A 23,282-nucleotide genomic window follows, 5' to 3' on the forward strand; every position below is an offset into this window, starting at 1 on the left:
GATGGGGTGAGTGTGCAGAGTCCACGCTGGGGGGAGGAGGGTTGAATGGGGGCATCTGGGAGCCAGGCAGCTGCAGGACAGCAATCAGCGAAGTGCCAGGGTGCTGGCCGGTGGGGTCGGCTCTGCGGGCTCCTGCCCCCCGCCGCGTATCTCTCTGAGGCTGCTGCCCCCCACCCCGAGGTGCCTTGTGCACCATCTCAGATGGGCACCCTTGCAAAGGATGGCTTGGAGGCCCTGAGAGGCAGGGAGGGTTTGTTATGGTGCAGAGGAGAACTCCGATGCTCCCTTCCAAGCGTCCAATGCCAGCCTCCAGCGCTGCCTCTGTAATTTCCTGTCTGCCTCGCTTCTGGGGCTGACTCTCACCTCTCCTAGGGTCCTGCTCACTGGCCCAAGCCCCTGAGGGGTGGGAGTGGCGAGAACAGTCTCCTGGAGCCTGGTACGGTCTAGGCTGGAAACCCCCGGCTCTGTGGGGGAGGGTGACAAACAGGAAAGGGTTAAAGGGCTGGGGCCAGGAGGCCTTTGATGGAGGCTGAGAATGAACAGCGCCCAGGGGTGCCTCTCATCCGCCCTCCTCTTTCCGGTGCAGCTCAGCTCCTGGACTGGCCACAGACAGAAAGCATAGCACACTCTTACCGGGGAGAGTCTCTGCCTGATCCGGGCTGCGCAGAGCGCAGGGTAAGTGCTTCAGGCCGCTGTAGCGCCTGGAGACGGAGGGGGAGGGGTGGGGCAGCTGGTTCGTGGCCCACCGCCCTCATCCACCCCAGCACCTTCGGGGCACCAGCTGCTGCGCTGGGGGCCGCGGAGCACGCACACCTGACCAGATGTGTTGCTGTGGGGCCCTGGGCACAGCCCTGGCTGGACCAGGAGAGAGCCCAGGGCACACCAGCCCTGTGGTACTCTGCTCTCTGCGCCAGCTGCCTTTCCCTCGCACCTGCAGCTGCGCGAGGCCCCAGAACCAGCCCTGGGGAGGACTCTGGAGGAGCTGAAGCCTCCCCTGGCTGGACATTTGGCCTTGATTTCAGGATATCCTACCTGGTTCCTCAGCCCCGGGCCCGCGGGCTGATTCCTGCACAGCCTCGCAGGGGAAAACCTCACCAGCTCATTTCTGCTGAGCTGTTACCTTGTCTTCAGAGAGACTCATCCCCTCAGCAGCTTCTATAAAACTACAAACACCAGTCTGTCTTCTGAAACTGGAATTGACCTCTGATCTCTCCAAGTGGCCTCTGGCTCAAGGAATTGACCTTCTTAAGAGTCCCATTTAAAAAAAAAGCTTACAGAGAGGGCTCGAAGCTAAGGAGCTGTGGGATTCCAGGCATAGTGACCCTAGGGTTGACCACCTTTGAGAGGGTAGAACAGGAAGCAGCCTGGGCTAGTCCGGCCTCATCCGAGAGTATCTAGGGGGTGGGGGCCCCTCTCATGAAGATTAGCCCTGGCCCCGCTCTTCAGAGCAGCCCCAAATGTAACTCCTGAGGCTGCTCTCTCTGCAGTCAGTTGCTTGAGAGGAACTGGCCTTTGGAGAGAAGGGTGCGGGGGCAAATACGGGGAACAGAGCCGCAGAGGGGTTTCAGATCCTCCCGAGGCCGCCGGAGCTTCTGGATGTGATGGTCTCCTGCCTCCCCCACCCCTCCACACACACACACACACACACACACACACACACACACACACACACGTGCATACATGCTCACTCATACACACACACCCGTGCATACATGCTTACACACACACACCCGCGCATACATGCTCACTCACATACACACACACACACCTGTGCATACATGCTCACTCACACACACACACACCCATGCATACAGGCTCATTCACACACACACAGAGATGCACACATGCTCACACACACACACATGCATACATGCTCTCACACACACCTGTGCATACATGCTCACTCTCACACACACACCTGTGCACACATGCTCACTCACATACACACACCCGCGCATACATTCTCACTCACATACACACACACACCTGTGCATACATGCTCACTCTCACACACACACCCGTGCACACATGCTCACACACACACATGCATACATGCTCACTCACATACACACACCTGTGCATACATGCTCACTCACACACACACCTGTGCACACATGCTCACTCACACACACCCACACCCCCACACACACACACACCCACGCATACATGCTCACGCACACACACACACCCATGTATACACGCTCACTCACATACACACACACACCCGTGTATACATACTCACATACACACACACCCGTGCACACATGCTCGCTCACACACCTCCCCGAGCAGTGCTGACCTAGCCAGGCCGGCTTGCTGGCCGTGGCTGACAGCAGCAGGAAGTGGTGGCCCCCGGAGCGCTGGGGAAGGCCCGGCTCGTGTTGCAATCCTGGAGATTTGTGGTGATGTGGGTGGCGCTGTCTGACCTGGAGCCGTTCCTTCAAGCACTTTCTGCTTCCTGGGACAATCCAGGCCTGGATGCCAAAACCCAGAACTCCCAGTGCTGAGGGGAGGTGGCAGAGAAACGGGCTTGTCCCTGCAGAGTGGCCTGCGCGGGGTGGGAACGACAAGGATGTGCGGAGTTGGGAGGGGACAAAGCCCTGCGAGGGGACGGGGCCAGGCTGTGTGCTGAGGGCCTGGTGGTGGGGCTTCTTTTGGGGGAAGTTACTTAATCTTCCTGTGCTTTCCATTTCTGCCCCCGTCCCCTGGCCTCCAGAGTGACTGTGTGGAGCCCCTCAGCGGGGTGGTCTCTGGCACACTTACCGGCTGGGTCCCCAGTGTCCACCCCAGCTCAGGTGCCGCCCTGGACACCAGTGTGCTCTTTAGGGCGGAAGGCGGTCGGCCGGCTGGCAGCAGGAGATGCAGAGCACCGTCAACTACCTGTGGCACACGGACGACCTGCTGGGGCAGGGGGCCACGGCCAGCGTGTACAAGGCCCGCAACAAGGTAGGCGCCCACCCGGCCACCCCGCCCCGTGCACCCGGGAGGTCGGTCCCCAGTGGGGTTGGAGTGTGTCTGGGCAGGCTCCTCTGATCTGCACTGTCTGAGGCAGGGAAGGGGTGCGGGGGTCTGAAAAGGGCTTCTAGGGTGATGCCCATTGGGCACGCTCTGGGGCTGGAGAGAGAGGGACAAAGACGCGAGCCAACGTCCAGGGGAGCTGGCGGCAAATCTGGGAACAGCAGGGGGGCAGCGGGACCCGTTTGGATTTATCCTGCCTTCATCGCCTTGAGGGCTGTACTGGACACATGAAATGCACTGCACTGTCTTGGACTTAAGCGCTGAAGCCAGACAGGACGGTGCTGCTAACGCTGGGGAGAGTTAGCTGCCACCGTAGTTACTGCCAGTAGCGACAACAGCAGTAACAACAAACCATCCCCCGCCGGGTATCAGGTGTGCCAGGGTCCTGTCATGGCCCAGTGCTGCGGCAGGCCCGGCCGTGGACCCCCACTGGGGAGGGGAAGCAGCTCAGGGTGGGAGCCCCCATCCCCAACCAAGCTACCCTGGCTCATCCCTGGGGTTAGCTCTTTTGAGTCTGAATGGAAAATGGGAGGCAGGGTGTGCTTCCCAGGGCAGGGGTGCCACTTCTGTTGCCCCCATGACAGAAATCCGGGGAGCTGGTTGCTGTGAAGGTCTTCAACACGGCCAGCTACCTACGGCCCCGCGAGGTGCAGGTGAGGGAGTTTGAGGTCCTGCGGAAGCTGAACCATCAGAACATTATCAAGCTCTTCGCGGTGGAGGAGACGGTGGGTCTGGTGCTCGGTCAGAGGAGCGCGGTCTTGTCTTTGACCCAGTCAGGTCACGGAATAATAGACTTGGCACATGCTCATCAGTGGGTCACCTGGAGAGGAAGAAAGGCTGCCAAGGGGCTGCGGGCACTGCATAGGAAAATCAGGCTGTGGAGTGGGGCCTAATCAAAGAAGGCTTCCTGGAAAAGGTGACCTTGGGCTCAGTTTGAGGTCAGAAGAGAGAAGGCCAGCTAGAAGTGGAAACCTATAAAATGGGGGCTCTGGGCCCCGGGCCGAGCCACCACAGCTTGGGAAAGGGGAGAAGTGCCCTCCCCAAGACCCCGTCCCTCTCCCACAGGGGGCCGGCCGGCAGAAGGTGCTGGTCATGGAGTACTGCTCGAGCGGGAGCCTGCTGAGCGTGCTGGAGAGCCCCGAGAACGCCTTCGGGCTGCCCGAGGACGAGTTCCTGGTGGTGCTGCGCTGCGTGGGTGAGCCCCTCCCCTCCCCAGTCCAGCCCCAGACCCCGCCCTCAGCGGCAGGCAGAGTCCCAGGGGTGTGGCGTTTCTGGAAGAAGCATCCAGACACAAGAACACTGGCATCTAAGAGGCGCCCCGCGCACAGACCTGGGACAGACGCTAGTGAGCGGACAGAACCCAGGGTCTGCTTCCTGCAGACTGGCAGTTTACAACTCCAGTTCCAGAGTACAATTAAAGGCGGGTGGTACACCGTTGTCCATGACGGCACGATTCATAATGCTGCTGTGACTCATGATGCTGTTGCTGCTCAGCTGCCCAGTCATGTCTGACTGTCAGTGACCCCACGGACTGGCTCCCTCTCCCTCACCATCTCCTCTTGGCTATTGTTCTTGCCTCTTGGCTATAACAGTAATAGCCAAAGGGCAAAAACAGTCCACACGTCAGACAGATGAACGGATAAACAAAGTGTGCAACATGCAAGGGACGGATTAACTAGTGAGCCTTAAAAAAGAAGGAAATTCGCACACTTGGATGAACCTGGAAGGCACTGTGCTGAAAAAAGCCAGCCACACAAGGACAACTACTCTGTGATCCTTTTTATATGAGGAACCTGGAGAGATTCAGCCCATGGCAGCACTAAGTAGAAAGTGATTGCCAGGGGCTGAGGGTGAGGGTGTGGAGAGTGAGTGCGTAATGGGTGGAATTCCTGTCTGGGACACTGACAGAGGTCTGGAGACTCCCGGTGATGCTGCACAGCCATGTCAGCGTATTTAATGCCACTGACGCGTACACTTAAAAATTGGTTAAAATGTAAATTTTGTTAGGTATAGTTTACCACAATTAAAAAAAAAAGAAAGATGGGGAGTAACTGAGTGCTCTCCGCTGGGAAGCAGGGCCACCATCCCCCTCGGGTTTCCAGGGAACCATAGGCAATCCTGACACTCCACACCCTGCCCTGTGTCCACCTCTGTCCTCCTGCTGTGCCCGAGGCCCCTGGAGACCCCTGGGTGTCACCCTCTGTCCGTGGCTTCTCCCCCGGGATGGGCCCCACCGCTGGGCCGGCCCCGACTGGAGCCACTAGCAGCCCTGCGTCCATGGCAGCGGCCGGCATGAACCACCTGCGGGAGAACGGCATCGTGCACCGCGACATCAAGCCCGGGAACATCATGCGCCTGCTGGGTGAGGAGGGCCAGAGCATCTACAAGCTGACCGACTTCGGGGCCGCCCGTGAGCTGGATGACGACGAGAAGTTCGTCTCAGTCTACGGCACCGAGGAGTATCTGGTGAGCGGCGTGGGGGCCGGCCCGTGCCCTGGGACTCTTGGCGCCCCTCTGGGGGCCCCGTCCAATCCCCCTGGGTCCAGGAGGGTCATCCCTCACCCCTAACCCTAACCCCAGAATAATTCATTCTCTTCTCCCAGGCCAAAAGGTCAGTGCTGAGGCCTGCCCAGACCCCCTTCCAGGCCCCCTGCCCAGACGCCCCCCCAAACCCCTGCCCAGACTCCCTGAATAGGCCCCCTGCCCAGATGCCCTGAATAGACCCCCTGCCAGGCCCCCTGCACAGGCCCCCTGCATAGACCCCCTGCCAGGCCCCCTGCATAGACCCCCTGCCCAGGCCCCCTTGCATAGACCCCCTGCCCAGGCCCCCTGCCAGGCCCCGGGCCAGGCCTCCCTTGTTCAGTCAAGCCCTTGATCAGATCCTCGTGGAGGATGGAGCCCTGCTGCTCACCACTTTTCCCAGAGCAGAGGCTGATAAGCCTGTGGCACACTCACTTAGGAGATGACCCCAGGAGATGTATTCTGATGGTTCTGTTTCCTCCTGGAGGTGGGAGAACGCAGTCTGAATGGGGGAGGGGGGGAGCGAGCAGGGGGCCAGGGTTGCTCAGGCCCTTGCCCCGTCCCCCTCCCTGACTGCTCTCTGGTTCCCCGGCGGCAGCACCCTGACATGTACGAGCGGGCGGTGCTTCGCAAGCCCCAGCAGAAAGCTTTTGGGGTGACCGTGGATCTTTGGAGCATCGGGGTGACCCTGTACCACGCAGCCACCGGCAGCTTGCCCTTCGTCCCATTTGGCGGGCCCCGGCGCAACAAGGAGATCATGTACGGCGATCCACGGGGACCCTCGGCGACCCACGGGGCAGGGGGCGGGCCTGGACTTCCCGCTGGTCCCTGCTGGGTTCCCCGTTCGGCCTCTGGCGGTGGGCCCTGAGGGCCTGGAGTGCACACACAATCCCTTTAGATGCTTGGATGCCGGTCCATCAGTCAAGAAGCCAAGCCTTGTCCCTGGCTGATGGGAGACCACATCCCAGTCCCGTGCTTCCCGTGAGCCCCACCCCAACCCCGTTTGGGCTGACCACATCTCAGCCAAGGTTCCCAAAGCAATCTGCCCAAGGTCACAAAGCCTGCCAGGGCAAAGGACGGGGCGGGGGTGGGGGCAAGAATCCAGCCTCCTGAGCCCAGGTCCCTCAGGGTTTCCCGCTGTCTCATCCAGAGACTGTGGCTGCTCCCACTGAGGGCACCACCAGAGAAAATAGGTTTCAGGTGGATTTGCAGGAAGGTCAGTGCTCCTTCAGCTCAGGGGTCAAAGCCAGCGGAACCCGTATTAGGGAAAGGGGAAGGAGCCTGCCTTGGGTGGGGGCTGGCGGGGTAGCTGGACTTTAGAGGAGGGGAAGGTGGACTGTGGGGTGCAGGGGACGTGACGGGCACGTTGGGGAGACAGGTGGGCACGGATGAGTGGTGAGGGGCAGACGAAACAGACAGAGGAGACAGCAAGCCTCCAGGCCGAGTCTGTCCTCTCTTGGAAGCGTCATGGGCAGGGCGGGGGGTCCTGGTAACCTGGTCCTGCCCACCCCCCCCAGGTACCGCATCACCACGGAGAAGCCAGCCGGGGCCATTGCGGGTACCCAGAGGCGGGAGAACGGGCCCCTGGAGTGGAGCTACACCCTGCCCATCACCTGCCAGCTGTCCATGTGAGTGAGAGCCCGCAGGAGGGGGAATGCGGACCCCAGCCCGGCCCTGGGTCCTCCTCTGGGCGGAGGCCTGGCCCAGCGGGAGCCCCGCTGTGCCACAGGCTTGGGTTCCCCCCTCTCCCTTCCCAGACCCAGTTTCTCCCCTGGAGCTGGAAGACCCTTCTGGCTTTTCCTCCCCACCACACCCTGCCGCACCCCATCGGTCCTGGCTCTCCAGGGCTTTCTCACCCGACGCCCCCATTACCTCCTCCAGGAGGTTAAGTCTGGGCCCCCAGCCTCTGACTGTCTCCATGTCCCGGGGGCAGGGGTCTGCAGAGCCAGCTGGTGCCCATCCTGGCCAACATCCTGGAGGTTGAGCAGGCCAAGTGCTGGGGCTTCGACCAGTTCTTCGCGGAGACCAGCGACATCCTGCAGCGAGGCGTGATCCACGTGTTCTCCCTGCCCCAGGCAGTCCTGCACCGCGTCTATGTCCACGCGCACAACACGTGAGTGGCGTGAGCGCGGGGCCCTGCCTCTCCGTCCCACCCCCGCAGCCCCGCCCCGGGCCCAGGGGCCTGTCCCACCGGGCTCTGTGGGGCGCTTAGATACGGCAGCTTCTGGGTCCAACCTCAGGTTGTGAAAGTACTAGTTCCGTCAAGTTAACCAGTGTTCCTTGCTGGGAACTTGAGAGATTCAGCAATCTTTACAAAGCTGACATGCATTAGAAACCTCTTGAGGGGTGTGTGTGCGCAAGCACACGCTCACCGCCAGTGCACTCCCCAGTGGATTGCTGGTAGAACCGTTTATTTCTGGCGCTTTCAAGGGGACTAGGCGAGCCCTAGTCCCGGGTGACCCTAGGGGACGAGGCTCCCTAGGTGCCTCTAGGGGGCGTGGCAGGAGCGGCGTGAAGGCAGAGGCCGGACACCGGACTTCGTCTCCATCCGCTGCAGGACACCACCTCTGCCCTTTGTCTCTCAACCCTGGAGAGGAAAAAAAACCCAGTCCCTCGCTCTGAAAAGCGGAGCCCAAGTCTTCGCTGTGTGCGGGTCACCCTGACGCTGATTCCTGCCTGTTGGCACCCCCTCACCTCCTCCTCTGCTGCCTCTGTTCCTGGTGTTCTAGGATAGCCATCTTCCTGGAGGCCGTGTACGAGCAGACGGGCGTGGCCCCCCAGCACCAGGAGTACCTCTTTGAGGGTCACCTGTGTGTCCTTGAGCCCGGCTTCTCTGCTCAGCACGTCGCCCACACCACAGCGAGCAGCCCCCTGACCCTGTTCAGCGCAGCCAGCGAGCCCCCCAAGGGGCTGGCCTTCAGGGACCGTGAGTAGGGCCACCTAGGCTGGGCCTTTTCTCCTCCTCACCTTCTCTTCCAAGGGCCAGAGGCTTATAATCCAGGATATTGGTTCCTTTGCTTTGTGGGTATGTCTTTGGGCCCCCAGGGTGTGGAGGCATCTCTGGGTTCTAATACCATATGTGCCTCTGAAATGCCGTGGGACTCAGGCCGGTGGCTGGACCAACCTGCATCACAGCATCCAGAGACCTGTGATAGAAACTCCAAGGGAAACAGGGAGGGCTGGGTTTCGCCTGCTGTCTGCAGTCCTTGCCTGATGGGAAGAGGGAAGCCTCTGAGTTTGTGTTGGAGGAAGCAGGGGCCCAAGCTGCTGGAGAGAAAGGGCAGGCAGTCAGGGGCCCAGAGCTCTGTTCTGCAAGTTCTAGCAAAAAATCACTCCTCATTTGAATGATCCCAACTTCATCCTCCTCCTCAGGGTCCCCAAGGCTGGGAGGGGAATTCACCTTAAAACCCCCGAGTGTGAAGTGTTTAGTCACTCAATTGTGTCCCACTCTTTGGGACCCCCGTGGACTGTAGCCCACCAGGCTCCTCTGTCCATGGAATTCTCCAGGCAAGAATGCTGGAATGCGTTGCCATTCCCTTCTCCAGGAGATCTTTCCCACCCAGGGAGTGAACCTGGGTCTCTTGCATTGCAGGTGGATTCTTTACCATCTGAGCCACCAGGAGCCCCAATTCACTCAGTCCTGAGGGACTCTGCGACCCCATGGACTGGGTGGGAGGAGTGGTTTGAGTCTCTTTTCTGCTGCCCTGGCTGTCGTTCTCCAAAGTGGGCACAAGGGGGCAGAGAGGGACTGCAGCTGTGAGAAAAGCACTGTGACTGTGCACGTCACTTAGTGTCCAACTCTGCAACCCCATGGACTATACAGTCCTTGGATTCTCCAGGCCAGAATACTGGAGTGGGTCGCCTTTCCCTTCTCCAGAGGATCTTCCCAACCCAGAGATCGAACACAGGTCTCCTGCGTTGTGGACAGATTCTTTACCAGCTGAGCCGCCAGGGAGGCCATAAAGAAGCACGTTTAGGGCGTTTAAGGCGTGCTGCAATTCATGGGGTCGCAAAGAGTCGGACACGACTGAGCGACTGAACTGAACTGAAGGCTTAGGAGGTGGGGCTCTAGGCAAGCTGGGAAGCTGGAGGCGGCCCATAGGCGGTGCGGGCCGAGCGTGAGCTGGGGCTGGGGAAGATGCGCTCAGACCTCGCCCAGGGCCAGACGGCCGTCCCTCTCTGACCCAGTCTTCATCCGCAGCTGCTCTGGACATTCCCAAGTTTGTCCCCAAAGTGGATCTGCAGGCAGATTACAGCACAGCTAAGGTGAGGGAGCGGCCGCCGCCTGGCAGGGAGGAGGGTTCTGCAGGGGTCGGGGTGCAGGACGTCACCCTGCCCCGCTGTGTGTTTCAGGGCATCTTGGGTGCCGGCTACCAGGCCCTGCGGCTGGCACAGACTCTGCTGGGAGGGCAGGAGCTGATGGTTCGGGGGCTGCACTGGTTCGTGTGAGTACCCTGAGGGCCGGGTGGGCGGGCAGGAGAGGCAGCCCAGGCCCCCTTCAGCACCGCCCTGGGGCTGGGCCCTCGGTTCTGGGAAAGAGGCGGCTCTGATCGGGTTCCCTTCGGCAGGGAGATGCTCCAGGCCACATGCAGGCGGACGCTGGAGCTTTCGAGCATGGCTCTCCTCTTCCTCAGCAGCAGCCTCGGCCCTGAGAGGTGGGTGACCCACCTGGGGCAGGGCCGCAGCGGGCGCGGGCCCGGCCCCTCCTCTCTGTCTGTTCCTCCCTCGGGCTTTCCAACAGTGCCCTTTGCCTCCTTCTGTCCAGAGCTGCCAACCTCCCTGCCAGGCTGAGCGGAGAGGGCACGCCCCCCTCTGCCAGCTGGCTGCACTCACCTCCCCAACTTTCCAGTCCCTCCGGGCAGTGGGCCTGTGAGGACCCTGCCCCTCAGGCTCCGAGGCAGCCCCCTGCCTCCAAGAGAAGGGGCCTCTGTCCTCCCCGTCCACTCTCTGAAAAGTGAGACCCTCAGCTGCCCTGGGCCCTGGGGCAGGGCTCTGGGAGAAGCACCCACACCCACACAGGGCCCCTGGGCCCGCAGGACAGAGGTGCAGGCAGGCTCATCCCCAGCACCCTCCTCCCGCCTCCCCTGGGCCTCTGCGTCCTCACCTCCGAGGACTCCCTGCCCCAGTCCTGGGAGCTGCACACCCTCCACCCTCTGACTTGGGCCAGTTCAGGGTGATGGATTTGGAAAAGGGAGAGACTGGGGAGGAGGAAACCAAGCTGCAGGAAACGAGCCGCAGGAAGAGTCCGGTGGCCAGCGCACTGCTGGGCAGGTGCCCGCGCTGCGGTGCAGCTGGGAGAGGGAAACGAGCCGCAGGAAGGGTCCGGTGGCCAGCTCACTGCTGGGCAGGTGCTTAGACACTGCAGGTGTGGTGGTGAGCAGACCTGCCCTGCCTTCAGGGAGCCCCCACCCATTCGTGCCTGATTCTCTCCAATCCTCCTTCCTCCGCACCCCCGCCCTCTCATTCCCATGCCAAAACACACAGGATTCTCCATCCCTAATTATTATGGTATAAAAACAGCATATTCTGATATGTTAATTGTGCTAAGTTAGAAAATACAGACCAGCACAAATGAAATTAAAATGCTTTATCCTGCTACTGTAGAGACATGATATCTGCATATATCCTTCTCAGGGGTTTTCTGTTACCTGTGTGTTAACCAACATGGCATTTCCCTGTGCCTGTTACTTTATAACCTGCTGTTCTCCGCTTATGACCCTCAAGGTCAGTACATTTCATCTGTAGGGCGTGTCCATGTTCAGACTCCCCTAGTCAGCCCCCAAGTGTTCTTTTCTGGCTGGTTCCACCCCAAACCAGGATCCAATCTGAGGCCACGCTTGGTGTCTGGTGGTTGTTGTTGAGTCACTAAGATGTGTCTGACTCTTTGTGACCCTGTGGACTGCAGCCACCAGGCTTCTCTGTGCCTGGGATTTCCCAGGTGAGAACACCGGAGTGGGTTCCATGTCCTTCTCCAGGCGAACTTCCTGACCCAGGGATCAAACCCGCGTCTCTAGCTTGGCGGGTGGATTCTTTGCCACTGAGCCCGTTCCTTACGTCTGTTTTCACCCTTCCCTCGAGGTTTAGTGGCATGGCTGGGGTGCCTGAGCTCCAGGACCTGAAGAGGACCGCAGAGCTGAGGTCCAGGCTGCGTAATGTGAGTGAGGCTGGGCTGATGGGCGGCCAGGAGCAGAGCTGAGAGCGGGGGTCTGGCCAGGCTCCCATCCGAGCCTCACTGAGGACCCCGCGGGTGCCTTCGTGTCCCCCAGTTGGCTGAGGTCCTCTCCAGATGCTCCCACAATATCACGGAAACTCAGAAGACCCTGAGCGACCTGCGCTCTGAGCTGGTGAAGAACCGGGATCAGGTACATGAGGACAGAAGGTCTGTGGGATTTTCTTCTTGGCGGGCTGGAGGTGGGGCAAGGGCAGAGGCCACAAAGGGCCGGGTGGCCCCGTTAGGAGTCAGCCCGCCTCCCCTCTTCTCTTGGCGAGGATGCTGGGGTCTGTGGGTCGGGGCGGGGAACCCAAGGCCTTCTCGTGGAACTGGCCAGAGGAGGCAAGGATCTGGGGTCCTGCCTCAGCTGGGAGTTAGTGAATTACGAGTCTTAGAGGTGCAATCGGAGAAGGCAATGGCAACCCACCCCAGTACTCTTGCGCTCCTTTTATAGATGATGAGGCTTCCTCTGCCCCGAGACACAGCCAAGAAATGACAAAGGATAGGGCCCCAGGTCAGGTCTGCCTGTTTCCAGAGACTGTGTGTTTGGCCTACACCAGGGATTTACCCCCCTGAATCCCCAGTCTCCATTCAGACAAACAGGAAAATCCCCATCATCCCTTCCCCCACGGCCTGTATGTGGAGCCCCTGCCTGCCACCTGGGCTTTGACCAGGGCGTGGCCCGCTTCTCCAGCCTTGACAGTCACTGTCTGCACAGATCCACACGCCCAGGTCCCCATTTCTGAATTCAGAAAGCTCTGAACACCAAGGAGCTGATTCTTCACTGTCTTAGCTGCAGAACCTGCCCTAAACTGACACGAGGCTCTGCCTGGTCTTTCTTTATCCCACTTAAGTGACCGTTCTTATGGTCCTGAAGGTTGAGGGTGTGTGATGACAGGGTGCTGCCCTAGACCCCCCAGGGGGGTCCACGGTACAGTGTATGTGTGCTGACCCACCTTTCTCAAATCAGAGGGTGGTTCTGAATTTGAAACAGTCTGGCTCCAGCCTTTTGGATAGACTGGACCTAGGATCTTGTCCACCCCAGATGCCAAGTTGGGGAGGGTCCTGGGGTCCACAGGATCCTGGGAACAAGCGTGGGCTCTCCAGAAATAGCAGAGACAGGGTCCTGGGGGGAGCTTCAGGGAGGAAGTGAAGCCAAACAGGCCAGGGGGGGTGAGGAAGAACTGCCCTCACACACCCCAACATCTCAAATACGGTGTATCCTGAAGAAGAAAAGGAAGAAACAGTAATGACCTTAGAGCCCAGGCTGAGAGGGTAGAGAGGTCATCTCCTGAGCTCCCTGTCTACAGGCAGGACCAAGGACCTGGATTCATCCTCATTTCAAACCAGGGTTGTTGCTTCTTTATTTAAGTTCCTTCTCCGTGCACAGAAAACACGACTGTAGCTCTTGCCAGGGGAGAGAAGTTCCTGCTGGGCTCCGGCACGCAGATGCCACCACCTCCCCTGTTCCGGGGCCCAGCGCTCCTTCCCAGAACCTCTTCCAAAGCCCTGTTGGGCAGCAAAGGCCACCTTCCTGCCGCGCGTCCTGCCTGGCTTCTTCCGTGTGTGTGTGTGTGTGTGTGTGAGCGAGAGAGAGAGAGAGGGAGAATAAACACAGGAATGAGAAATGACTAGCTAACCAGAAGATGCCTCAAACAAACAGAAGAGTCGCCCCACTCCCAGACTGGCCCCCAGAACTGTGGCCCCCCAAAACGAGGCTCCTTCTGCAGGGAGACAGCCCCGTTCTCCCACAGCCATCCCCTGCCTCCCTCACCCTTGACCCGTGTGGTTCGATTCTTCTGTCTCCTGCCCACAGCATCCAGCAGATTCAGTGCTGTTTGGACAAGATGTACCTCACCTACAAACAGTTCAAGAAATTCAGAATGAGGCCAGGTGAGCCACGGGGAGGGCAAACCCCCTCCTCTCCCCTCCCTCCTTCCCTCCGGTTAGCTGACCGTTCCTAATACCGCAGCAGCATCGGGTGGTGCAGCTGGCCTGGGGTACGGGGGGTGGGGAGGGGTGGGGGGCTCCCTGCAGACCACTGGCCTGAGCCTTTCCTGCACCCGTTGCCACCTGGGGGCTCTGCTGAGACCTGGGTGCTATAGGAGAGGCGGCCTGACCGAGACCCCTCATCTTTGCAGAGCACTTTACGGTTTAAGAAGTGCTTCCCTGTCTGTGTCTCTGGCTCACTAAGGTCGTCAAGCTTTCCAGAAAGGGGAGGATGGGGGAGATGGGGAGAAATACCAGTTAGTGTCACTGGTGCAGGAGAGGGAGGCTGGGGAGGCCCCAGCTGACTCATGGGGTTAGGGAGGTAACACACTCCAGGAACTGACCCTCTCGCCCACATGCCCCTAGCATTTCCTCATGTGCAGGGAATCACCATTTGAGGGCTTGGGCTTGATTGCAAAGCTCTCTTCCACCCCTAAGATTATCTAAAAAGTACTGTCCCATAGAAATATAATGCCAGGCACATTTGTAATTTTAAGTTCGCAGTAGCCAAAATGTAAAAAGTAGAAACAGGTGAAATTTACTTTAATAACGTATTTTATTTCACCCAATATATTCAAATTGTCATTTCAGCATGTAATCAATGGAAACAATTATTAAAGAGATATTTTACAGTCTTATTCTGTGCTGAGTCTTCGCAGTCCCACGTGTATTTTACACATACTGGGCATCTCTATTCAGAAGCTAATTTCTTTAACAGAATTACATGTACTTTTACCAAAACAATAAAGCTGTGTTTGATAGGGAAAAAACGTTGCACACTGCTTTAGTTTTCAAATTTAATCAAATTCGTTAAGTTAAAACAAATATTCAGGTTCTCCGTCATATTAGCTGCACTGGCCACACTTCAAGTTCAAAGCAGCCACACAGCCGCCGTTGGACATGCAGTTTCTGAAAGATGATGGTCTCTCCTTGGGAGCCTCAGTTCTGCCTCTGGGTCTGACCTTGGAGGGAGCACAGCTCAGGAGATGGGAAAACCAAGACTGCCCTGTTCCCTGAGGCCAGGGGGCCGTGGGCTCAAGAAGCCTGGCCTAACACCCCGCTGACCACTTTTGCTGTGACGTTAGGAGCCCTCCGGAGGTTTCTCTGCCTCCAGCACTGGAATCCCGTCATCCTGTGACCACTACACTCTGAGCACCTCCCGTGTGCTGGGCACTGTTCTATGGACAGTGTGTATATTTTTTAAAACTATGTGATGCTCATAAAAATCGTAAGACACTGTTAACCTCCCCATTTTATAGATAAGGAAACTGAGACACAGGAAAGGTAAGGAGCCCAAGCAACCTGGGTCCAGCTGCTTTGAGCCACCCCATTTTACAGCCTCAAAAAGAATTTCATTTGTATCAGTCTGTAAGAGTCCTTTATTCAAGTGTGTAAAGAACCAGGACAAATGACGCTTCACTGCCAACACCTGGGGAAAGATGGCATTGTGGAAAATGCCCAGTCATTTTCAGGGCACTTTCTCACTTTCCCTTCACTCCCATCCTGTGGGTTACAAGTGACGGATAAGGCAAAAATCAATTGCCTACAGCGCCCTGCTATGGTAACAGGAGGGAGGCAGACCCGGGCCTTGTCCCAGATCGCCTGGACCTCACAGTCAGCTGAGCACAGGGCCCAGGGCAAACAGGCCAGGGAGGGAGGTGATTCGCTATCAGGGACTTCCAGTGGCAGGAACCCCCTTATCACGTCGTTTCTGCCGCTAACCAGAGGCCATTCCCCTGGAGTCCAGGAGAGGGCAGCACCTCCCCAGTGCAGAGAGAGTTAGGCTGCAGCCCAGGCAGTGAGAAGCTCAGCCCTGCGGGCAACGTGCTGGGCTGAGAAGGGAAGGTCAAAGGTGGTGGCCTGGCTTAGGCGACCCCCTGCTGCAGAGCCCAGCTGTCTGCAGCCTGAATATCCAGGGATGGAGTCCACCAGCTGTTAGCATCTGCCTTGCTGGGAGGAGGGCTGGATGAGGCGTCAGGGCTGACTACACGTCCTTCAAGGCCCGTCTCATCCGCCGGTGCCCACTTGGAGCAGTCCCTGGCACCCGTCCCACCACCCCCGATGCGTGGGCTTGCCTGGCCCGCGTGGGCCTCTGCCTGCGCATAATGCAGGGTCTTGGGTGCTAGTCTCCCTCGGCCTGTCCTTCTGGCTCTGCGGGGCTGGGAGCATCGGGCAGGGCCCAGGCTGCTGCCTTCACCCTTGCAGCTCGCCCGGCCCTCGCGCCGTTCTGCTCTGCTGACCGATCGCACGCGTGACCTTGGCCTTGTCTGTCTCCTTCAGGGCTGGGCTACAACGAGGAGCAGATTCACAAGCTGGATAAGTGAGTGGCCTGTGCCCCAGCAGGCGGGTGAGCCGGAGGGTGGGTGTCGCCAGGGGACAGTGAGTCTCTGTGCCAGACAAGAGGCGGTAAAAGGCCCTGGCCCCAGGCCCCAGCTGGGCAGGAGGAAAGCTGGGGGGCACTAACTCTGGGGCCGGGTGGGGGGTGCGTTTCTCAGCAGCAGTCTTGATGGGACTGGATTGACACCTGGCATGAACACGATTGTGTGAGGGCTTTCCTTCCCTGTTGCCCTCGCTGATTAATCACGGACCGCTTTCTGCTCTGGGCTCTTTCTGCTCTAGCCCAGGCTCTCCTTTGGATGTCCCTCTGCTTCTCTGTCTCCTGGACACTCTCTTCTTCCAGGAAGCCTCCCTGACTTCATACTTATTTGAGGACTCACTCTGCCAGTAACATGCCTGCACCCCTGACCACACACACACACACACACACACGACCATCTCTCCTTCCCTCTGGGGCTGAGCTCAAGCATGTGTGTGTTTCCCGAGACCCCTGATCCTTCTCGCACATCCCTCTGCTGGGGTGTGCTGTGTGCTGGCCGCTCTGACCATCGCCGTGCATGTGAGCGAGCACCGTCGCCTCCCTGGGGGAGGTGGCCCTGCTCTAGACCGAGGGGACGGACACTTGGGCACTGGAGGCTCCGGGAGTCTAAGCTTGTGCCCCGGTGGCTCTGGCTGCTCATCTCTGTGCCTCGGTTTGTGTCTTTTCAGGGTGAATTTTAGTCATTTAGCCAAAAGGCTCCTGCAGGTGTTCCAGGAGGAGTGTGTGCAGAAGTACCAGGCATCCCTGGTCACACACGGCAAGCGAATGAGGTAACACTGGCCCTCCCTTCTGAACTCGGTTCCCGGGGCCCTCCAGGCCTGGCCCTTCCTCAGGCAGCCCTGGGCTTTGCAGAGCCCCAGCTGAGAGGGAGGTGGTACTAGAGGAACAGAAGCAACATCAGAGAAAGGTGGTTCTGTGGCCCTGGGTGGACCAGGCCCTCTGCTGGGCGATTTCTGTTAACTCATTTAATCTCACAAGGTCTGCCCTCTGCAGTGGATACTCTCACCCCATTTCACAGATGAGGAAACTGAGGCTCACAGAACAGCTGCTTCCTTAATACCACACCACTAGTAAATAGCAGACCCAGGACTAGCATATGGGTATGACCACGTCTAAAATCTAGATTCCCTCCATCGTCCCAGGTGGTTGTGTTCAGAAGCCCCCTCTCTGGGGACTGAGATGAGGACACGTGGCCTGGAAGCAGGGGCAGGCGGGCCCCCATGTGGAGCCCCCTCCAGGCTGTTCCCTGTGGGAGTGCTTGGTTTCTGCCCCTCAGACAAGCCCGTCCCTGAGCCAAGAGGGCTGCTTCCCAGGAGCGGCAGGTTCTGAGGATGGAGAGGAGACTCACCTTAGAAGACAGCTTCCGCGACCCCCGTTGGAGGCCACCCCCCCGTTCTGACCTAACAGTCTGGAGATGGGCTTGGCCAGCGGCATTTGAATGCTGCTCAGTGATTCTGACGCGTCTCAGGGCTGAGAGTCGAGCATTGGCTGAAGCCTCCGGGAGCTGGCGTCCTTTTCATGTTGTGGGGCAGTGTCCTTGCTCAGTCCCTCTGCTTAGAGAGAGAAGAGAATTCTTAAGAGTCTTTTTTAAATTAATTAACTTATTTTAATTGGAGGCTAATTACTTCACAATATTGTGGTGGTTTTGTCATACTTTGACATGACTCAGTCATGGGTGTACACGTGTCCCCCATCCTGAACCCCCCTCCCATCTCCCTCGGCATCCCATCCCTCTGGGTAATCCCAGTGCCCCGGCCCTGAGTGCCCTGTCTCATGCATCGACCTGGACTGGCGATCTGTCTCACATATGATAATATACATTGCTTTGGAAATGGGGGCGTCAGCAGGCCCCAGTCTGAGCTCCCCAGAGCGGGCATCTGGCCTCTCCAGAGCCTGACCCAGGCCCTCGCTTACTAAGCTCGCTGGCTTGTGTGCCCTGGCCTGGGAGGGGCGTGCGGCCCCCACGGTGCTGGTTCTGCCAGGACCCTCGTCAGCACCCTTACCTGGGGCAGGTGTGGGCTGAGGGCTCCTGGAAGGGCAGGGGCAGGGCAGGCGGCCAGCACCCCAGCCTCTGCGCGGGAAGCCTCTCCGTGTCTGTGCTGGCCGGCAGCGGGCCGGGCCCTGACGCCTCTCTGCCCTCTCCAGGCTGCTGCACGAGACCAGGAGCCACCTGCGCCTGGTGGGCTGCTCTGTGGCTGCCTGCAACACGGAAGCCCAGGGAGCCCAGGAGAGCCTCAGCAAGGTGGGCCACGTCGGGGCCCTAGCCGTGCCAAGCAGGGCCGCACCAGTCAGATGCGTGGGAGGCATCCGGGCCATTCCCCTGCCTCAGCAGAGCCGTCCTTGACCACGTCCGAGCACTCTGGTGTGGCGTGGAGGGTCTCTGACCTGCCAGGATAGAAGGCAGTGCCCAGCATTCTCAGAACAAGCATGCTCGCTAACAGGGCAGAGGCTCCCAAACGCTGGGACATCTTCTGGGCCCTGTTCAACCTGGGAAGCTCCCCGAGGGAGGTGACCTGAACACTCCTTGGTCTTCTGATCTGTTCTGCTCAAAAAGACCAACTCAGGCAACTCTGAGAGGCCATTTGCGTTGCCAGCAGGGACAGAGAGGGGCTGTTCTTCAAGGAGTAAGGCCCACACAGCTCCTCCTCTCCCCAGCACTGGACACATTCTTTCAGAGACAGTGCTGGGCTGCCCCCACCCCTTCTCTGCATCTTCTGACTCGACTGTGTCCTGGCAGGTACAGGTCGGACACAGAGGGGAGCCTGACAGTCTGCACCCCATGCTCCCAGGATAAGAAGGGGGTGCTTGTGGGAAATTCTTGACACTCCAGGGATGTGGGCTGGGGATAATTTCGTTATGCATTTCTTATGCCTCCCCGCACCTCACTGCACCCAGCACCTGAGCTGACTTATCCGTTCTGACTAAAGTGTGGCTCTTTCAGATCCTTGACCGACTATCTCACCAGCTCCTGCAGGAGAGAACACAGGGGGCTCAGGCCTCCCCACCCCCGACAGCTCCTTATCCCAGCTCTGCGCTGAAGGACCTAGTTCTCCAGTAAGTGCCAGAGAGGGGGTGTGTGCCTGTGAGCATGTGTGTGCATGTTAGGGGCTTTGCCCCTTGCCAGGCCCGGGAGGCGGGAATGAGGCTCGGGGCTGTGGGGGAAGAGGGGGCTCCCAGGAAAGGTCTAGGTGGAGGCTTGCCTTGGTCCTTAGCCACCAGTGCCTCTCTTGCTTGGCCTTGAACAGCATGCAAGAGCTCTGTGGGGAGATGAAGGTGCTGGCGTCTGACCTCCAGGACAACAACCGCATCATCGAAGGGTGAGGCGTCCCCGCTGTGCAGGGGGTAGGGAGGCCGGGTCCTCAAGCAGTCCTTGCCCCAGGGGCACAGGCCCCGTGCCTGCCCAGGCAGGTGTGATGACAGGGGTCCACGGTCCAGGGCTTTGACCTTGCCCCCGGGTTAGTTGGTGTGCTGACCAGGTGGAGGCTTTCACTGTGGTCTGGAGGATGTGGGTGGGCCTCAGGGCGGTGAGGGATGAAGGCTGGGAGGTATGTGGATTTGTGGCCGTGTCCAGCTCTGCGTGAACCAGCTCCTTCAACCGCATGACCATCCTCAGAGTGGCAATGACCCAGGAAACGCAGAGCAGAGCTGGGAGAACTGGCCCGGCCTGCAGGCCCCGTGTTAGAGGCTCTGCGTCATCATCAGATGGGAGTCCCCTCCTGGGCTGGGGGAGGGTGGAAGTCGGGGGGATACTGGCAGATGCAGTGGGGCTCAGCCTTTGGGTTTTGTGTAAAATTCACAAAAGAAAGCTGGAGAATAACAGAGTGACCGGCTTCTCATGTTAGCAAGTAAGCACCATTGGAAGGGAAAAAAAAGCCCTGCCATCTAGAAGTCTCACTTTCGAAGGTGCGTTTGAACACCAAAGAGAAGGAAGGACACAATCTCAGAAGCAGGGGTGATCCCGTTTACACACATACACACTCACACGTGCATGCACGCACCTCCCACGTCTTCCCCATCGTCCTTACGCCTGTCACTTCCCCACCTGGGGACCAAAGAGTCTGCAGAGACTCCTACCGAATGTGACCCTGCCTGCTCCTCACCCACGGTGCAACCCCGGGAAGTTTCTTTGGCTCTGAGCTCCACCACGTGCACAGAGATTCCACCTCCTGGTGCTAATAATGAAGGGATTAAACAGGATGAGAGATGCACTCTGCTGGGAAGGAAGGGTACACAGAGCCGGGATTCACTAAACGGTAGGTGTTCCCTGAGGTCACCAGAAGGTAGGGAAGCTGGGAGCAGAGCTCACGGCTGCCCCTGGAGTTTCAGAGGGCCCTTGGGTTGAGGAGGCATCCCATGTCGCATTCCGGCAAGAGGAGAACCCATCCTCCTAAATACCCACAGGGAGAAGATTTGACAGCTTCTTAGAAAGATTTTCCGAAACAGCCCTTAGGGGCAGGAAGTTCTAATTTTAGTGCTGACATAAATTTTTCTTGCTGCGATATGTAGTCTATTTACAGAGAGCTCACATCTGTATTTTAGTGGATTTTTACTTCCTGATTCAGAGCTGTAACCAAAGAGCCTAAAGAAACCGTCTGAATTCCGTTTCCCCTCCTCTTAACCCGTGGCCACATGGGAGTCCCCAGGGGAGCTTTTAAAAAGAACGGATGCCTGGGTCTTGGCCTCAGAGGCTCTGACTGCTGCTTGGAGTTGGGGATTTTCATAAGCGTTCCCGATGATTCTAAGGTGTAGCCAGGGATGAGAATAGAGTTCTTGTCAGGAAGACACAGGCACTCTGGGAGGAGAGCGGAGGGCCTGACTGGCCCGCTGCCCCGAAAGCTGATGGTGCGGCGCCCCGGGCGGGGTTCCGGCTTCTCCACCTGGGCAGGAGACACTAACCGCAGCCTTTCTTTACAGGCTAAGCAGGGTCCCACTGGCTCCTGACATCTGAGCTTGGGGATGTGCCTGCGGCATCCTGAAGCATTACAGTCGTTCAAGCACTGCCCGCACCGGGGACCCAACAGGACGGTGCCGGGTCCACCTCACCAGCCTACCTCCCTCCTGGCTGACGGCCGGGAGTCGCCAGCATTACCTTCCGCTACCTTTCTGGGGGGCAGCGCAGCAGGCCCGGGAGCTCCGGCCGGATCCCGGGCTGGTCTGCGCCCCTGCACGAGCCGGGGGCCAGCCCCTCTGTCTTCCTCGCTGTACAGCGAACCTGCCGGCCCGTGGGGGCCAAGGCTCCTGGACGCCCTCCCTCCCCCCGGCCCCGGTGTGCAGGGCTTCACTCCTCAGGGAACAAGACGGGGCCTCCCGGGGGCTCCCCAGGGGGCAGGGCAGACGACTCCATCCCCGTCTTCCTTCCTCTTCCGGTGTTTCGTGTTGAGCAAACAGACCTCTCCCATCTCTCATGGCTGCTGAGGGTCACCCGTCGAGGTCTCAGGCATGACCGCCCGATTTCCCGATCCCTCCAGTTAGACTGAGCCTAAAGCTGAGGAACGGGTCTGGGGCACCACCAGATTTGGGGGTTCGCAGCCAGCGGCATCTACAGTAGCTGTGCCAGTTAGCACAGGCCCGTGAGGCCAGAGCCCTGAGGAAGTCAAGGCCTGCAGCTTTCAGAAATGAAATAAACAGGACCCTTTTCTGGGTGGGCCGTTTTGCACATCCCCTCTTTTTGCCCAGAAGCTGGATGGTGCCAGGGTGTGGCATTCAGGCATGTGCATGTCTGGTCTTTCCCTTGCAGGGTACCTCCCTTTCCCTTCACCAGAGCCGACTACCCAGCTGGCCTAGGGGTGGGGAAGGGTGTGCAATAAAGTGGCTCCAGCAGGGGCGGGAAAGAGTGAGGAGCCCTACTTGGCGCTTTGAAGCATGAAAACCCAGGAATCCTTCCTGCCTGTCTTTTGGGAGCTTCTGCGTCCTCGCGGCTGTCCGCCTGACAGCCCCCCAGGGCGGCGCTGAAGAAGGCTGGGTCCTGGAGTCCGACGTTGTCTGGGCTGGTCCTCCATGGGAAGACCAGCGCCCTGTAAAGACCCGGGGGAGGGCTGCTGGGTGTGCTTGCCTCAGGCTTTCTGGGTGCCATCTGGGCCTCGGGCCCTGGGTCACTCAGGCCGGGCGGGCTCAGGTCCTGGGTTGCCAGGAGCCAGTCGTTGCTCCGACGGCCCGGGGCACCAGGCCCCCTCCGGTCCGCCCCGCCCACGGGAAGTGCAGGCCAACACTCCCGGCTCCTCAGCGGCCCTGCCGGGTATGCCCCATGGCAGATTTTCCCTGGCAGCTGCGGCTGCTTCTAAGACCCTGTATGCTGGGTGGAGCCACGGATCCCCAAAAGCCAAGTGCAGATTTGGGGGAATGATACTATCCAGGCTCTATGAGCTCATGAGCAAAGGTCAGCAGGGAACCCGCAAGAGCTTCAGTGCGATTCTGTGCTGCAGAGCCCCCGACACGGGTGCCCCCAGCCCAGCAGGGTTTGTGCTGCCCTCTCCGCAGGGAGCACGGAACTGGACCCAGGCCCATGACCTTGACCAGTTCCTCCAGAACCTGGTAAGACCCCCCCACACCAGGTGTCTGACGACCTCTTCTCTCTGGTGATTCCTAACGTGACACTTCAAATGCAGTGCCCATTCAGCTGCTGAGACGTCAACTGGGCACCTGCTGGGTGCCAGGCCCTGGGAGGGGAGCCAGAGCTATGTGGCGACTCGGGTGCTGTGCCCGCCCTTGGGGAGCTCACCCCGATGAAGAAGGGGCCCTTCAGCACCACAGGAGCGGGCAGAGACAGGAAGGCACAGCTCGGGGGCGGGGGGAGGGGGGGGCCTGCGTCGCCACTGCCAGAGGGCAGGGGTCAGGGAAGGACTCGGGGAGCAGGCAGCTCCAGAGTGGGGTCTTGGCAGGTGATCAGGGTTGCCCGGCAGAGAAGGCATGGGAGGCATCCCTGGCAGGGGGACCAACACCCGCCTCGGCGGGGGAGGAACGGCAGGTATGTGCGTCGCTGCCGAGCAGGCTGAAGCAGGAAGTGGGCGTTGAGCAGCGGGCGGGGAGCCAGACCCAGAAGCTGCCTCTCGGCCACTCACTCGAAGGAATGCGGGCTTCACTTGGGGAGCCACAGAAACAGGTTTTTTTAGGTCAAGCCCAACTGGTGTTTTAAAGACACCTGTGCCTGTGTGGAGCGTGGACTGAAAC

General features: G+C 59.2%; 1 protein-coding gene across 1 annotated transcript; it reads left to right on the forward strand.

The window, feature by feature from the left end:
* Nucleotides 1–598: 598 nt before the first annotated feature.
* On the forward strand, nt 599–21,706 carry IKBKE (inhibitor of nuclear factor kappa B kinase subunit epsilon). Its single transcript, XM_068986226.1, has 21 exons — nt 599–675; nt 2,827–2,946; nt 3,603–3,743; nt 4,084–4,213; nt 5,303–5,484; nt 6,137–6,297; nt 7,056–7,166; nt 7,472–7,651; nt 8,268–8,464; nt 9,740–9,804; nt 9,892–9,983; nt 10,107–10,193; nt 11,617–11,692; nt 11,805–11,917; nt 13,566–13,642; nt 16,019–16,058; nt 16,784–16,885; nt 18,261–18,357; nt 19,057–19,169; nt 19,361–19,432; nt 21,030–21,706. Exons 2-21 carry the CDS (start codon nt 2,860–2,862, stop codon nt 21,061–21,063), a joined length of 2,157 nt encoding a protein of 718 aa, XP_068842327.1. The 5' UTR covers nt 599–675; nt 2,827–2,859; the 3' UTR covers nt 21,064–21,706.
* The last annotated feature ends 1,576 nt before the right edge of the window (nt 21,707–23,282 follow it).

Source organism: Capricornis sumatraensis, chromosome 14 (assembly GCF_032405125.1).
Source record: "Capricornis sumatraensis isolate serow.1 chromosome 14, serow.2, whole genome shotgun sequence".
NCBI classification, from domain to species: Eukaryota; Metazoa; Chordata; class Mammalia; order Artiodactyla; family Bovidae; genus Capricornis; species Capricornis sumatraensis.